The sequence below is a fragment of the Cariama cristata genome, unplaced genomic scaffold, assembly GCF_000690535.1.
Source record: "Cariama cristata isolate BGI_N322 unplaced genomic scaffold, ASM69053v1 scaffold337, whole genome shotgun sequence".
Taxonomy (NCBI): Eukaryota; Metazoa; Chordata; class Aves; order Cariamiformes; family Cariamidae; genus Cariama; species Cariama cristata.
Window position 1 is genome coordinate 63,475 of NW_009626880.1, and position 18,103 is coordinate 81,577.

The window sequence follows — 18,103 nt, forward strand, 5'->3', positions numbered from 1 at the left end:
TTTGGAAGGATAAGATCAAGACTATATAGTCTTCTCCTCTTAGGACTTCACTGCATTTTTATAAAACTTTCCCGTTATATTGACTTCAACAGTGGACCTAAAATTTGGTAAAACTCTTATAAGAGTACCTGTAAAATAATCTTAGGTTTAGAAAGTACTAACTACACTTTCTAGTGACTAGAACTACTCTGCTAAAGCCATGCCCCAAGGAATGTTTCAGATGAAGTCCAAGACTGAGGGACACTTTCTGGAGTCTGTATTAGGATCATTAACTAGCCTCAGCCAAAACACCTTGCCTTCAGAGACCGAAAAGCCCAGTGTGCCTGGCATGTGCCTTGCATTTAGTCATAGGAACACAGGCGGTTTGAACAAAAGCAGGAGGGATTTTTTTTGTGTGTGGCAACCGACTCACCTGTGGGCATTTGTTATGTTTGGAAGTCTTAAGCAAAATACAGTTACAAAGTTTTACTGAGAATATAGGTAGTTGTTTCCAAGAGCTTGTTTCTGCTGAGTAGGTTTAGCAGCAGTAGGTTGGTTGAACTGGCCTGCTTTGGGGTAGAGAGGTGTAGGCTAACAAAAGGAAGCAGAAGTTGTTCTACACGTGTTCAGACCTTAGTGCATCTTCTTAAATGTCTTAGTCTTGCCAGATGCAGTGTATCTGTTGTCTGCTACATAAGCTTCAGTTAGATAAAGAATTGTTTGCTTTTTCTGTTACATTTCCTTTTAATCCTTACCACTATATTAGTGTAGAATAATGTACTATATTACGCTGTGAGTTTATTCTTTTAGTTAAGCTGTAGGATTTCAATCAGCTTTTCTATTTATGCTGTCATTGTTGAATTGGGGTAACTCATGTAGCGTAAGTGTTTAAGTATACATATAAACTAGTGATTCATATAAATCATTTTTCTGTTATCAATTCTATTATTTTTCCTAGCGTTGTACTTGCACTTTGTTGTGCTTTCAACTGGAGATTTGATTAAAGTCCACCTTTATCCCACTTACTCAAGGTGAAAACTGTTAACTTAGTGTTCTAGAAAGTAGATCAAAGATTCGGAAATATTCTTTCCATTTATCATTCTTGATGTTCTTTAGGGTTGAACTTCTTTTTGCTGTTATGTTGCTACATGAGCACTCTCTTCCACTGGAGGTCCCTCAAATCTTTTTTGGCTCTTGATTACCCTCTGGTCGTCTACAAATTTTCCTGCCTTACCTTTTGCCTTTCCTCTGTCTTTTCAGTGGTAAACCTTATAAGCAGTGAACCTTTTGTGGAACATTAAGGACTTCAGCTTTGTAACTGTTACTAGATAAGAATGGGCATTTATTTAAAATCTTCACTTTCTTCTTGGTCAGTTAGTTATTGATGATATTTTTTCTCTCTGATATGGAGTTATGAGCTGTTTATGGTAGTATAAGGCAGGATAGTCTATCATTAAGGGAAGATTGCTGTTTCCCAGAGGGTATGAATGTGCTCTTGGGCTGTTGCTGTGAAGTAGTAGGTGCTCCTGCTCAAGTATGAATATAAAGAGTTTGTGTGATGATGAATTACTTCAGGGTAAATGACTAGTCTGTATGGTATGTTATTCTTTATGTAACTAGGTGGTTTCATTCTCAGTTACTTATTCCTGCCCTTGCTCTTTTCTGTGTTCTTCCGTGCTCCACATAAATCTTGTAGAGGTGGCTTGAAGAGTTGGCTATTTCCCCCTGTAGCCTTGTCAGATCTGTTACTGCTAGATTTATTTTAAGTGTAATGTATAGAGAGGCTCAGATTGTGTCTTTGCTGGGAATGCAGCGTTGCAGTAAAAGCTGGTATGCATTCCCTGTATGAACTGTACATCAACAGTTCTATGTTTCCTATGAGTATAGTAATTCCCTAGTGGAAAAATCTACTGAAGATATTGCCTTTTTTAGATATATATTTGTCAGGCTTGTCTTCTAACACCTATATTAGAACGTAACACTGTGTCTATGTTTAGAGATCATAGCTCTTCACACATGATGGCATAGCTATGGCTAAAGAAGTCCATGATATAAACTAGACCAACTGATGAAGAATATACTCATTAACTACTATCTTCAGTACTGATCACTGCTTTCCCCATGTTATTTACTAGGAAATGCACTCCTTAGAAACATCTTCAGAAGCCAGGAATAGAAAGACGCTTGGTGATCTGTAGATTTGTTTTGGGTTTTGTGTTTTGTTTAGTGTTTGGTTTTGTTTGTATTTTGTCTTGAACTGTTCTACAGAATTTCTATTTCAAAAACTGTTCTCTAGTAAAAGCCTCCCCTGGCCCACTCTTACTTCTCTCCCCTTGTGGTTTTGGGTCTCAACAGCATAGTGGTGCTAACAAAATATTAAATACAAAGAGACCAAGCAAATGAAAAAAATCAGATGTTACACTTGATGCTTATGGTTTAGTGTACTTAGGGAGGTGATAGAAAGGCTGAGAAATTGGGAATTGCTTGATTTCTATGTAGTGTTTTCTTCTACTACTAGTCTGTCATTTCTCTTAGCTGCTTCAAAGTGTTGAATTTTTAACGTTGCAAAGAACAGCAGTGATAAATGATCTGCAAGGTATAGATTTGGAAAAAGGAAGAATAGAGAAAAGATCTAGAGAGTAGTCAGGAAGGTGTTTCGTTAGAATCTCTGAATGTTTTGACATGACCTATCATGTAATCAAGTATATAAATGCAAGTATTCTTTAAGTTTATATAATTTATTTTGAATCCCAATAGCAAATATACACTAAATAGATATATAAAAATATCCATTTTATACAGTACTGTCAATATTGAGAATTCTGTGTGCTGACCTATGTAAGAAGTCAGGGCAGTTGAGTTCCAGCTATCTGCTCGCATACAGCAATTTTAAGGTACTCAGATTAATGAGGGATTTATAACCCGTGTGATGTCAAAATATAAAAGAGGAAAAAATAAAATTGAAAACATGGTTACAGTTGTTATAGATAAAAGAAGATGTTTGTGCTGGCCTAAAGGGAGTTTAGTAATCATTCCTATTAAGCTTGAAGCATACGATAAATCTTGAATCCTACTTTTTAATGTTCAGAGTGCATTAAATTATATTGATAGCAAAACATTGAAGGACATTTCTCTCTTAAAGTTACAAGAAAAAAATACCAAAAACTTTTAAAGTTTTTTTGCATGTTAGTTCTTGATAGGAAACCCACTTTTAGCTCACTTAATAGATTATAAAAATATGTTCTAGTTTAGAGACAAAAGACTTCGTAATACCGTACCTTTTCATTGCATCTTTGCTGATTATCAGAAATGGCACAAGTTGTCCTTGATGTCTGATAATTTTTTTTGCAACTTTTCTTACAATGCTTTTTGGCAGAGGAAAAGATTCTTACCGTGGAAAATATCGCTTTGACTTGATTTTTAGAATTTATTTGAAAGAAAGAATATGTCAAAACTATGTGATTTAACATCTATAATAGGAAACATCAAATGCAGTTTCCAGTTCCACTTCCAAGAGTCCTTCCATAAGATATAAAAGCTTTTGTTTAAATTATTCAAATGTAGGTTGAACATTGTCAAATAATACAATGGATCCTACTGACATATTGTTTCTAATTAATTATCTCTGAAATAGTAAATACTTTGTAAACTGGTTAAATAGTGTAACATTGGCATTTTTCTGCAAATTTCAAGTATTGTAGAACTGATTTGGACAAGTTGCTCTTTGAAATGACCAACTTCAGTATCACTTGAGGAAATTTCCAAGTTGCACACTGTTTCTGGCTAAAATGCAGCGGAAAGTTGAAGGCTGAACCTCCCAGTACTTTACAGGATTATTGAAGAGGCTTATGCCGCTGTACAACGCTTTCTTCTTTCTTCCTCCTGTTGGACAGAAATCATTCACTCCCAGTTTCGCAATATGATTAGAATGAAGAAACACTACCTGCAGCCATAAGAAACAGTAAAATATAATAGTTATTATGTAAATGGGAAAAATATCTAAACATTCATTGACATATAGATAACTGAAGTTTGCTATAAGATCAGTTGGATGCAGACCTTAATAGTAACAGGAATTAAAAATTTGTGTTAAATCTTTAAAAATGTCTCCCTCCTGCTAGTGTCTCCCACAAAAAAAAATTATATGGTATTTTATCAGTGTGTTGTCAGAATAATTGGACTCTATTCTTATGGAACATTCTCCTAAAATGCTATATTCTCTTATAGTAAGAATTGTAATGATGCAGTATTATATTCTCCCATAATGCAGATTTTCTGTGATTTAATACATTTCAAAGAGTAGTCTCTAGGAAAGTTGATCTTGGGAGAGATTTGTTAGTGTGGTTATAGAAACAGATCAGTCTAATGCTGTTGTAGCTTAAATTAGTATAAAGAGCTTGTGATGATAGTAGAGTTTAGAATTTGTTAAGTAAAATAATGTACATTGACAAAAGAATTATTTTGTTTGTATATCTAATTTTACATTACATTATAAGTTGATGTTTGGGGGAGAGGTGTTTTGGGTTTGATCGGTTGGTTTTTTTTAGTATGTCTTAAAATATTTTCCTTTAATTGGAGGTGAAATGAGATGTGGAAAGAAATGAAATTCAGAGGTAAAAGCTTTTTACCAAATAGCTTATCATGTGCTCTGCCATCTATGCATTTCTTCATGTTTCCCCAAGCTTTGTTCTGCTCAGTATCCTAAGGTATATGTCATCTTATAAAACATATATGATTTTAGTTGCTGTTCCAGAGTTCAGGAAATAGTGTTTTGAAAGCATTTTTTGCAGAACTTATCTAGTTCTAAATAAAAATTTTAAAATCTTATCATTTCAGCCTCATAAATAATTTATTTTGGATTTAAGACTTTTCAGCATGGGAATGGAAAAATTTCCACTCTGACTTGCTAATGCAGAAACTATAATAAATCTGTAACAAACTTTCTGGAAACATTTTCTGGGTGTAGCATGTTGTTTTCCTTTTTTTTTTCTAGGAAGCGTTCCTGCTGTTTGATTTTGTTTATTTCTTTAAGTATGTATGTGATTTCAGGTTTTCCTATATGAGAGTCATGTCAAAATATATGTGACAGTTAATGATGCATTTAGTTACATCCTAATCAGTATAGAAGTGTGAAAGTGAAACAATTCATAACTACCAGAGCTTTCTATTAAGTTTAGTATATGACCTGCAGATATTTCAGTTGAGGTAATCCAGGAGGAACTTTCTTGAGCTTATTTTTTTCGAGATGGATTTCACGTATGCTTGGTATGTTGGCAAAACTTCCATTTTCCACATCTTTGATTTTATTATTCCCAAGGCCCAGCCTAGAAATAGTACAAGGAACATTTAATTAAAAGACTAATCAAGATTCACAATAGCATTGAAGAGCATACTTTTTTTTTTTTAAGATTGAAATACACAGGAGTAGATGTAGGGGGAAAAAAAGAACTGGGGAAAGATGATGAAATCTTACCTCTGATAGGAAAAAAAACCCCACCATTGATCTAACAAATATTTTTTTCTTCTTAATTTAATCTCCACTTAAAGGACAGCAGCTGACCTGATGTGAGCAATTGTCAGTTTTGCATGCAGTTTTTCTGCTTTTAGTGGCAATAGTTAAAATGATAAACATCAACCAATCTGCTTGTAAAACAAATTATGCCCTTTTATCAAGTAGTGTAGCTACAAAGTATACTCACAGTAATAAAAAGTGTTGTTCTAATAAATATCCAAAGAAGAGGAAGTCTTGTATAAAACCAGTTATATATATAGCTTAGTTAAAAACTTTGTTTTAAAAATAAGCAGGACTACCTTCTTTCCTACTTCCACATTTTCCTTAATTTAGGCCTTAGTCAGACTTTTTGCTGTAAGACTTCAACCTGTGTTGCTAGGAAGATGGTTCAGAACGTGGAGGCACAGGTCAGTTTGGGATTGGTCTTTCCACACATCCTGTAATCCCCTTTTTCTCCTTTCTTGATTTCTTAAAAAACTGAAGTTGATATCGAAACACAGTTAAGTAGTTCCTCATTGATAATAGTTTCTATTACCAAATCCAAAATTCAGTGCTGCTCAGCCTTATTTTCAGAGTAGTTAAGTTCTTTCTGTAAAGCTCAGTTCCTTCTTTTGTCCTGCATCAGTGATACATTCCTCAGAAATATGCATTTTTTTCTTTTTCTTAAACTCTATCACATTTGGAAACAGTTGTCAAGTTGTTTCCTTTACCAGCTACTGTATTTCTCTCAAGCTAGTTTTCAGGAGGTGAATTTATCTTCCCTATACAATTTACTGGTTTTCCTGTATGTTTGTATAAAAAAAGTCCCAAATTTCCCTTTTCATGCCAGCCTTTTATATTTTTCTTTAGGGTGTGTATGGAGTATCTCCTTCCAGTACACTTAGACCTTCTCAGGAATTAAAAAGCTATTATGACTCTTAAGTCCTACAAATTTAGTTGCAAGTAAGGCATTCTGTTCCTAAAGCAAAAGTCAGTTTGTGTTGCTGTATACCTCATTCTGGGGGGGTGATTTGTGAGATGAATGACCAAAGAGTTAAAATGCCTGGGCCTGATAGGGAACAGGCTAGACAAAAATACTGAATACTGTTGACCACAAAGGTTCTTATATTCTGAGTATGAGAAATACATGCAATGCTTAATTGAGGCATATTACTACTAGCACATTAAGAGATATTATATAAAAACCACACTGTATTACACAACACCCAGGTGCCATGGGGTAAGAATTTATGACGACGACATTTTGTAATCAGATGCTGTTCTTAACGTACACTTCTATTGCGAAGTGTAGGCAAGACATGTAATAACAAGGCTAATATTTGGGGTTTGTTTTGTTTTTTTAAAATTGGGTCTTATTTACAGCAGTTCTTACTAAAACACTTAAATTATTTGATTCTCTCTTCTCCCATTAACAAGAGAAGATCCTGCCAGGTCTGACCTTTTATCAAATAAAAGCATCCTGCATGGGAATCTTACCTTTGAAGATCTTTATACCGTTTAAAATCTTCAAGTTCGATTGCTGTGATCTTATTGTCATCTAAATGAAGTTCTAGTAGACTGGAGGGCAATTCTGATGAAAAACAAATGCACAGTATGAGAAAAATATGCCAATTTATTTTTGTTGGAATATTTATTATATTCCAAACGGCTTCTTTCCTTTGTGTTTAGGATTGGGTGAAGAATCTTGGGGGAGTTGTCTGCATCGAAGAAATGAGTATTAGGTACAAGTATGTTACTTTTTTATTTTAAATCATCAACACAATTTGGTTTAAAATAGTACCTTTAAAAAAAAAAATTAAGATGTGAAATGCCTATGCTAATGTTACGATTTCAGGGCTCCAAAATTTGATATAATTTTGCTAACTTTCTTTATGGAGGCTTTCATGTACTTTTGGTTAACCTGTCAAAGGACAAATTGTGTGTTATGAGCAATTCTCTAACAGTTGGTGGTCAAAATCCTACTCCTGTGGAACCAATCGGAGTTTTTTGTAGATATAGATCTTCTTCCACACGGTGTAACAATTGCACTATTATAGTTCCTAAGATGTGATCTGGGAGGAAAGCTTTCAGAATTTTCCGAAAGCAAAATGAGATTTTTGCTATGCTCTTTCCCATGCTGGTATGCAGAATGTTTTCTCATGTGGTACCAAGTAGTCCCAATTTAGAACTGTCAGTGAATGGACCAGGAGGTGGAGAATCTTTTTTACAATATCCTTTTAGTGAAAGCAGAGAAAGATAGTCAAAAGTTTGAATTTCTATTTGCTGATCTTATGTTCAGTTTTACTAGCATCTGTCTAGATGGCAGCCTGACATCAAGCAAGACAAACCACATGTTTCTGTTACTAGTATGGCTTAAGAGAGCACCACTTCCATTGCTATTTGTTGTAGCATTACAACACTGAAGAAAAGTGGTACGCTTTACGAGTCTGTCTTTATGCTAGTTGACATGCTTCAGTGTTTGTTTGTTTGGGCTTTTTTTCAGTTTACAATTGCACTGGGTGCTGCTTGTGTATGAGTTACGATATTAAGAGGGAACACTACCCATCAGTCCATTTTAGATTTTAAGTGCATTTTGTAGGTTACATTTTTTTATTTTTTTTGTGTCACTATAACATTTGCAGATAGAAGGATCTACAACTTAGCTTCCATTTGTGTAGAATGTGTTCACCATGAAATCCTGTTTGCTTATGATTTGTTCATGTATTTGAAACTACATATTGGACCTTGTGCTGTGTTTCCTTCTAGGAGATTTCTCAATAAGAAAGACAAAATCTGAATAATTTTATGTATGTTTTTTTGTGCTAAGTGATGGGAGGTGGCATTATGATGATGCTAGAAGAATGCCTCTTTTTTGTGTATGTGTTGGGGAGAGTTACCATAAGCAGACAGAGAGTTTCTGATCTTAAAATTATTTGAACAATTGGGCTGAGTTGGTTTTGTTTGTTGTTGGGGTTTTTTTTGGTGTTCTCTTTTACAAGGATGCTTTTGCATATATATCCGTCTACAGGAAGAGATTAAATTTGATAAGAAACAAGTTCTTTTTCTGAATAATCCAGAAATAAATATCTTAGAGGCCAACATTTAGTTTCCTTGTTAATGAATGATATAACATATAGTGTTATGCTTTGTTTCCTCCCTTTTTCTCTCTGCCAGTAGTTTTGAGCAGTTGAAAATCATGAGAATTGGTTAAATACTACTTTGACGTACAGAAGGTACAGGCAGAGTGTTGTACTGAGTTCCTTTGTGCTACTTTTTTGTGTGTGGAAGTCAGTGATTTGTAAAGTTAGTGTTTTAACTTATTGCTACCTCCAAATCACAAGTTAATTGTGTTATATGAAGGAGTGATTTAATTTTGTAGTATGTCATGTTGAATTTAATTAAAATATTTATATTAAATTTTACTTAGCAAAACCCCATCAGAAGATGTCTAAAATGCTGTACTGGGTTTTGCATTAAGGTGGTTATATTGTAGAGCATATTTGAGCTACAGAGTCGCTTGAAACATTCAAAATTAAAGTTAGAAATTTTGGGGTTTGATTTTAAATGCATAAAGGAACTGGAAATTCTATATCCCTTATGACCCAGATCAAATATCAAGGGGTTTATCCTTTCTTTGTAAGGACTTTTGAGAGGCTGATATGAAAGATGTGAAGTGACATCTTATGATTTTCTTCACATTGTTTCTCCTGAGAAGAGTCTCTGGATGATTCTGTGAGAGGAGTGGACCTCCGGAGAGGGGCTGGAGAGTGTACAGTGTTTGTGCATACGTGCATGTTCATGCACACTTTTGGGATGTAGGGTTAGATTCTAAGTACAAAAAGAAAAATAAGGTAGGAGGTGGTTTGGTAGTAATGAACAATACCAAACAATTTATGAACGTTTTAATAATCGTATAGATGTTAAAGCATTTTATTTAGGAGTATATTGGTATAAGTAAAATAGAAAAGGTAAAACAAAGCATACCTTTAGGAATTGAAGTTAATTTAGCTTCTGCAATTCTTACGTGATAGATATTTACTCCTTCGAAAGCCCCTGGCTCTATTCCATCATTGTTAAGAGGATTTGCACTCATTTCTGTCCAAGGGGAAAAAAGAAGTATTTATGGCATAGGAATTTTGTGTATGTTAGACTAAGTTATAAACAGCTGATTTAGTTTTATTTCTGACTTTTGATGTTCTAAGCATTAATTAACGTTTGGCTTTGATTACCTATTCTGAGGAGTGGAAGTCACAGCTTTCAGTGAATAAAATCTGTATAACTTGGCTTGCAGGGTTACCAGAAACTTGACCTATGTAGCCACTTCACACAGAAATAAAATTGTGAAAGATAGTTTCTACAGCATGGATAACTCTTTAAGCAGAAATTGCACATTGGGGATATGTTTGAATGAAAATTATATGTAGTATACTATATTTTTGATAAAGAGATTTTCTTTTCTACGTAATTGGACTTACCTAAAACATGTAGAGACTTCATTCCTTTAAATATGTCCTTGTGGATTTTCTTAACCTTATTAGCATGAATTCTGAGCTCTGCTAAAGTTTTTGGTAGATTTGTTGGAATCTCAGTTAGCTGGTTATGGGACAAATACAGTCGTCGTAGCTTCTTTGTTGGTTGAAAGGCTTTTGGATGGATCTTGGATATTTTATTGTTGTTCAAAGCCAGTGCCTATGACATATGGGAAGAGCAATGCAAAGAAAACTTCTTAATACAGGAATATTATGATTATGAATTTTAAGTCATGAATTTGATATATAGTTTAATAATTATTTTAATATTTTTTTTCATCATACAAAACTTTAGCACTTTGTATATATTTTGGGCATTTCAATTGTGAAAAACAAAAAAGAACCTGGAAGCTGGAGCATCAACTACAAGGCAGAGAAGATCTAGTCAGAGCTGACAAGGTGTCAATGCATAATGAGAACTGGCAAAATAGTATGTTTATCTTCATATATTTTGTGGGATTGTATAGGGGTTATTTTTTGTTGTTGTTCCTTTATGCAGACAAATTCTCAAAACTCAGAATTTCATCTTTTATTTCAACATAATGCTGCAAAATAAGTCAGGTTTTTAATCTGAATTTCTTAAAAGTTAATGTCTATATATGACTGATATACACTCATGATTTTGTATCTTACTTGCCGTAATTGTTCGACTCCTGTGAATTTAAGTCTCTTCTGTACAGTACACTAGTCCTTTTTTGGGACAGTTTTTTTGTTCTTGGTTGCTGTGTGTTATCAGAGAATTTGTAATGAATTACTACAGAAAACAAAATATGAGTTATCTGAAATTATTTTGCATGTCAAATCATATCTCTGCATTTCCATACCTAGACTATGCATTTTTGTTCCTTTTTTATTTCTTTGAGCTGTTGGTCAGTCGTCTGCTCTGTGGAATTGTGGAAAAAAAGGTAGGGCAAAACAGAATTAATCTTTTTTTTTTTTTTTTCCCAGAAAAAATGAGGATAGCTTAAGGAAATAAACAGGAAGTGCTCCTTCCAAATCCAAGTTGCCGTCTGTGCTTTTGCTAAATAGAGTAGTACTCAGACAAGTTGTACAAAGTAAACTTTGCTTTCAGTAAAAATGTTGTTAGGCCATGCCATGCCACAAATTAACTGATGAGAAAAATCAAAACAGCTCAGAGTTTTCAGTTATCACATAACTAAGTGGTAACTCTAATATATCATGTGGTGATTGCTGATGTATTCCAGCTACTTCCTCAGTCGTTGGAGGTTAGTTTTGGTAAGATCTTTTATACCGAATATAAACCACAGTTAGTGTGTTTACCCCTAACTTGCTGATAAGACCATTCTGTACCCAAACATGAGTCAGTGTTGGTCTGTTTTCTGTTCAGGTCAGTTGGATTTTGTAACATTAGTTTCAGTGGCGTATGTGTTAGTTGTACGCTGTATGCTTTTGAAAATACCCTCAGAAAATATCGTTCTAGTTCTCTTGTGAGATTAAGTGCTTTCTGGTATTTTACAGCTAAGCAGAGAAAAAAGGAGCACTTGTCTTGCAGCCTTTAAAATGTAAGGACTGTTTCTCTGCGTGCTAAGGACTGAAGAAATCTTGAGACTCTTCTTGGTGAGATACATATGGTACATTTTCTGGATGTTGTAGAAAGCACAGTTCTTACAGCTTAAAGTAATTTGTTTCTTACTCTCTGGGAGCAGTCAAATATGCAGGTGCTAGACTGCATTTTCATGGATACTATTGGAGAAGAAAAATACCGTTTGTATTTTAAAAGTATCAGAATATTTCAGATTGCTACTTGGAAAATGGCAAGCTTACATAAAGCGATGTGAGTCCTTGGAGATCGTTTTCCTTGACCTCTTTAATTTTGTTGTTTTGAAGGTCAATCATACGAGTATCTGGTGGAATGTTGCGAGGTATTGATGTCAAACCTGTTTAAGTATGACATAAACAGAAACTTTATGTGCCTGTATAGAGGTCCAAAGAAATTAACTGCTAAACAGCCAAACACAGCAAGATTGTTGATGATTATGAGGGGAAACAAAATACGAACAGCCATAAAGCAAAGGATAGAAGGTAATATTTGATAATGAAAGGAACTAATTATCTGAGAATGGATGACAAAAACGTGCGGATAGTTTCAGGAGGAATTGCTTCTGTCCCTGATCATGAAAAGCTTGAATGGGTTGCTCGCTGCAGATGCTTTGCATCTGTGAAATAAGTAGACTCAGAGCTGTCCTACAGGGAAGCTGCTCAAGTCCCAGGAGAAGGCACTCCTCAGAGAATCTGGGGCTGTGGTTCTGTATTGAGGACCAGGGCTGTTGCAGTGGCTTTAAGGGATTTCTGCTCAGTACTTGAATGCTCCTTTCTACCTCTGCACTGCCCTATCCATTGTACTGGCACGGGTGCTTATATAGCCATACAGTTAATGTCAGGGCTGAGAAATGTGTTCTTGGTAAAAGTGGACAAAGGCTGGTCTTCCACCTGCCAGTGCTTAATTACCAGCTGTATAAATCCCCCAATCCAGTTCACTGTTCGGTTTTTACAAAAACACTTCAGTTCATGCTGTCTGAGATCCTGAATCAGCGGAAAAGACTAGCAAGGGACAGTAACTTCCTTTTCAGTGGAAACCCTGATGCAGCAAGTGCTAAATGCTGGTCCAGTTTACTAACAATTATTCCATAGTTAATAGGTTACAGTTATTTAAAGATGAAGTCTATTAATAGTTGTTTTTTTCTGTGTGAACTTAAGTAAAGCGGTTTGCAATCTGTAAACCAGATGGAATAACCACAGTTTACCACTGTCAGGAAAAGTTTATTTTGATTCCTTAGTAAGGACACATTTTTTAAAAACCCAGGAATTTATGTATTGACTCAATGTTTCTAAGACATGAGGAGTCTAGGATTAAGTTTAGGATGGTGGCAGAACTGTGATGAGAATGAATGTCATTGTCGCCATGCTAGTGGCAGGAGCATAGTCCTTTGATTACCTTGAATCATGGGAAAACTTCAATGAAAACTAATTCAAATGGGCACGATTAATAATGAATTCATATTTAGGGAATAATTTGTATCTGCAACAGTGATGGTAGCAAATTTGCCTTTGGTTAAAATGTTACCAGTGATGCGCATTTTAATGGAAGTTAAACTGAGCAAATAGTTTGTATCCCATTCAAACACTCATGTTAAACTTTCTTGAGGTTTATTTATGGCCTCTTTTTCCTTTGTTATGTTTTCTTGTCATTTGACCTGTTGCTTTGTGGTTGTGAATGAAGTACTTATTTAGCCATAGCCTCTTTTGAGAGAGGGGACTAATAGCTTGTCTAATGCGAACAGATGATAGAGCAAACTTTTCTGTTCCTCTGTTTGGATATGACTTCATGTAAGTAAAAGAAACAGGGGAAAGTGTAATCTAAAATGAAAATATAAGCATTTTCACATTCTGTGATTGTTCTCTTAGTGGATAAAAAGCTGTGCAGATTATGAAGTACTTATTAACCCCGATGAATATTCAGGTAAATAGTTGTACAGTTATTTGTTACATATTCTAAATGCCTTTCCCTTCTACGTCGTTATCAATAGAAGTCATTGACAATGGAATGTGGCTATAGCAGCTTATTAATTTTCTGAACTGATGCACATGAACTGGGAAAACATTTATGTTGTAAAAAGTGCTGGAGACAAATTAGTTGCTGGATACAAATTAGATATGGTTTGCAAGCCTAACTGAAAAAATGGAAGTTTCATTTGAAAATTATTATTACAGGAATATGTGAATGTGTGCCACTTACTGAGCTGTAAAATTCATCTTTTAAAATGCAAATCCTCCAAAGGAGAGTCCAGTGGAGAACAGGCACACAAATTTGTTCTTACCTAGGTCAGAGCAATGGACAACTCTCATGTAGCACTGACATCCAAAGGGGCATATTGGGAACAGATCAAAAGGAATTAGTGGTATAATTGGTTCAGTGGTTGGAAATAGAGAATCGTCATTATCATCGTCGTCATCTTCCATATCTTGGAGCATCGTATTCTTTAGGGTAAAATACGAAGGACCAATGAGAGGTTTGGCAGAGCACAAAGCCAAGAAGAGGAGGAGCGTGTATTCTTTCATATCTTCTTAATCAGGATAGCCAATCTTGAAGAGGAAAGTAAACAAACAAACAAAAACCCAAACATAAGAATCAGTGGTTGTGAAATGGCAAATAAAGGTATTGAACTATTTACTTCACTCACTGCTACAGTCTCTGGTCCTGAAAAATGGCCTGTTATGAATATGAAGGATGAAGAATATAAAAAATAGTCTTTAAATTATTATTATAGAATTGCATATGGTAATACTAATATTAAAATATTATTTAAGTGAAATTCATTAGACATTAATGTCATATCAAAGTCTTTTAGTTGAGTTTAAAATATAGTGTCATCACTTGCTTCAAGCTTTGGAGTGTAATTTTTGTAATAAATTTTACCAGAACTTGAAATTGGATTTATTTTATTCATTCTTGATGAAAAAATATTTTTAATGAGATACACAAGCAGATATGCATTGCTTGTATTTAGAAAATTGGGAAATACTTGATTAGCAATACATAAAATGCCCTCATCTGGATACTCCCTGAACACTTGTTATTCAACTCCTTAAACGCTTCTAATTAAACACTTGTTACTCTAATCTGGAAAAACAGGTAGTTTTCAGTCCTGATAACAGCTTTTCCCATATTCCAGTCATTTGTTTATTACTGCTATTGATAGAAGTTCACCTCTGTATGCAAGAACATTTGTATTGACTTCTATTTGATGAGGACTCTTTTCTCAGACAAGGACTTGCATGTTATGAATCTGTGTCATTTGAAATCAGTAACTTAAATTACATCCAGAAAGAAGCTGGAAGCCAATACTTTTGTGTGCATATTTTTTCAATAAACATGGTTTGTTTTTTGTGTTTTTTTTTTTTTTTTAACCTAGCTTTGTCGTCATAGTGCCTGCACGTGATAGCTAGGCATACAGTTGATAGGAAATGAAAATGCACTGTGCTTGAATTTAATGCCATAAAACCCATCAGCTTTCTAGATTACCCGTAACTTGAACATATCTTGTGTGATCGGAGGTCCTTCAGTCTGGTAGACAGAAAGATGTTGGATCAGTTAGGGCACCTTCAAAGCAGAAAACCCCATGTCAGATAGCTACAATTATTTTTTCCTGATGTTATTGAGAAGAATGCACAACTTACGAAGGACTGACAAAGTAGGTTCGTCTTTAGAAAAATACGGCAGGCTGTGTCATTACATCTGTTCATTCAATTTTACTCTGCTTCTCTGAGTTCTAATTTTAACAGATTTCCTTTAGCCACACCTGGCTGGGAAAACCAGGACTCCAGTCTTAACTACAGTATAGTGTGTTACACGAGTAATGATGATCAACAGTTCAAAACCCTTAGATATTTTCTACATACTCTGGTTTTATTCCAACGATTATTTTATTGACTAAATAATCCCATAAAACGAGACACAAGGGAAAACAGAGATAGTAAGAACTGCCACAGGATGTTTTGCAACTCTCTGAGAAAAGACTGTAAATTCAGCCCTCAGCTTTACATTGTTCCCCTGCGAAGCCCAATTCTGGAAGTCGTTTGGATCCTACAGTATGCTGTGCAAACCAGGAGGGGCTACTGTAAATTTTTCATGTGTATCCTGTTTATAAAAATGTTTCTATTTAGACTATCATAGACCTCTTTAGGGGCATACTAAACATGTCAGTTCTTGTTTGATCAGCTACTTAAATGCGTACTGATCTGTTTCTGGCTGAAAAATGTCTTTAGGCATTTTGTTGTTGGTCCTCAATCACAAGAAAAGGAGTGCACTGGTTTGTACAAAGGTGTTGATTTGGCTTATTCAAAATTCTGAGGTTTTGTTTGTATTGCTTTTTTTGTACGAGGTCATTTTGATGTTTCTTGTATATGGTTCCTAAGAGCATTAAAATGCTGTCTATTGCATAGCTTGCTACTACTGTAACTGTATATGTTTCAGGGTGTATAAAAAGAAAAGAGCTAACAATATTTAGATTACATAAAACTGACCCTTTCAAAAAGAATGCAGTGACTCCTTCCCCCCAAGTATGTGTCTGAAAACAGAAGGATGGTATACTTTGTATCTTGCAGGTATGCAGCATATAACTGTAAGTTTAATATTTATTGTAATCTTCCAGTTGCGTGCTCATTTGAGTAGTGCATGTATCTTTTACTGATTTAACAATCTCTTAAAAGAATCTTCACATATATTTTTCCCATATATTTCCTTCATGTTCAAAATAATGCTCTCTTTCAGTGCTCCTAGAAAGAATTTTATAGTTGTACTTGCAATCCTATACAAACTTGAAAGTCTTTGAATGTAAACAGTACTGGGAACAAGATGTGAAACCTACATTTCTTTCTTTGGAGAGAATTGCACTCATGTCTGGCTGTACACCTTTGGAATATTTGGCCCTTTCAATCTTGTATTTCAACTTTGACAGAACAGTCGAAATGTTCAATACTTTAATCATACCATTAATTAGCAGATGAGGAGTTTGAAGGCTTTCAGACTTCCAAGTTCTACTTATTCTTGGACAAGTGCTTTCACAGCTGGGTTTTCACAGATGGGCACTCAGGCTGGCCTTCCCCTGGCTCCTTAGATATTAAGTGACAAAATGCTCTGTGCTTTATTCAGTGTTCTACCATTTCTGCATGTAGGATATCAAGTATTGTAGCATATATCATGTCTTGGGAAATCTAGTTTCTGAGTCCCTACTGCCTTCTATTTGTGATAGGCACTGGAGGTATAGTTGTATGTAAAAGATAATCTTTCATGTATGTTCCTGAAATCCTCTTCTGGATCTGGTGCTAGAAGTTGTCTTAGGAAGCAATTTAAAAATTTGGTTCCATGCTTGCACCTGTAGCAAATGGGTTGTGTATTTCCTTTCAGCTATTAAAAAACCTAATTGTGATTTCAAACTATGAAAACGTTGAGGCTGTGATTGGAGTAGTAGCCACTCTGAACTCTTGGAAATCATGTGTTGTTCACAAACAGTTCTAGAAAATTAGTGTTGAAATACGTCATTAATGGCATATATTAGTCCTGTGAGTTAAACCTCTTGAAAACAAATCTCTTTACAGAAGGAAGCCCCAAGCTATGATACATGTTTGTTTGGGGGTTTTTTTGGTTTGGTTTTGTTTGGGGTTTTTTTGGTTGGTGTTTTTTTTGTTTGTTTGTTTGGGGTTTTTTTAGGAAAGAGGAAAAAGTCCTTGCTTCATCTTCCCATTTTGCCTTTAGGAAATCCTTATTGCTAATTGGCTCTGTAGTTGGGGGTGGTAATCAAGTTTGATTCCAGGTTTGCATTGACCAAAGAACTGCCAAAGAATGGTTCCCAAAGAACTGGATTTTATGGAGGTTTTAAAATTTTTTTTCCTGGCTGAGGCTTTGAGTTTCCCAGTAAATATATGTTGATATGTCTCTGTAGAAATGCTCTGACTCTGCAGCTCATCTCAAAGAACTTATACAAACTTTCTGCATGGTTAAACTTCAAGAGTAAGACAATTAAAAGAAAAAGAAAACCTAAAATCCAAGATCCTGGTGATCTTTCTGGAAATACTTTAATGATTTTTATCATGAGAATTTTAAGAAATATTTCATTAATAGCTTCAGAAAGTACAGTTCATGAATACAGCTGTAGTAATAGTCCACTGCTACCACTTTGAGGCTGGCTCTGCTCCCAGGTACCTACTTTCAGTTCTCTCATACCAGCTCTTCCACTCAGGCTATTCACTGAGCTGATTGAGCTCACTAAACCAGCAGAAAACTAATGTGAGCAAGAAAACCCAGCACATTCTTTCCGGTGAACAAACTGAATCAGTCTTGAGTATCAAAGCCAGCACAAAGGAATGGGTGGATCAGCCTCGTTTAGGGGGACGGAACATTAAATGTAAAGAGAGGGAAGAAGAAGAGGTGACACAGCCATTCTTGACATGTGCAAGCTGTAAGACAGACTCAGGTGTTCTGTTGAATAATACTCTGAATAGATGATTGTTGCTTGGACAAAGTCTGGCCTTGTCTGTTCTCATTTTTACAGACCAGAACATTGAAGATGAGTTTGAGAAAGAG

At 35.1% G+C, this 18,103-nt stretch overlaps 2 protein-coding genes across 2 annotated transcripts in view; one reads left to right on the forward strand and one right to left on the reverse strand.

Annotated features, from left to right (window-relative positions):
* Positions 1-18,103, forward strand: part of CENPP (centromere protein P) — a 147,612-nt gene that overhangs the window by 61,339 nt on the left and 68,170 nt on the right. The gene's annotated exons all lie outside the window — the stretch shown is intronic.
* Positions 3,446-14,079, reverse strand: ASPN (asporin). Its single transcript, XM_009704197.1, has 7 exons — positions 13,839-14,079; positions 11,785-11,897; positions 9,946-10,159; positions 9,455-9,565; positions 6,968-7,061; positions 5,165-5,303; positions 3,446-3,922 (listed from the first exon to the last, which is right to left on the reverse strand). Exons 1-7 carry the CDS (start codon positions 14,077-14,079, stop codon positions 3,725-3,727), a joined length of 1,110 nt encoding a protein of 369 aa, XP_009702499.1. The 3' UTR covers positions 3,446-3,724.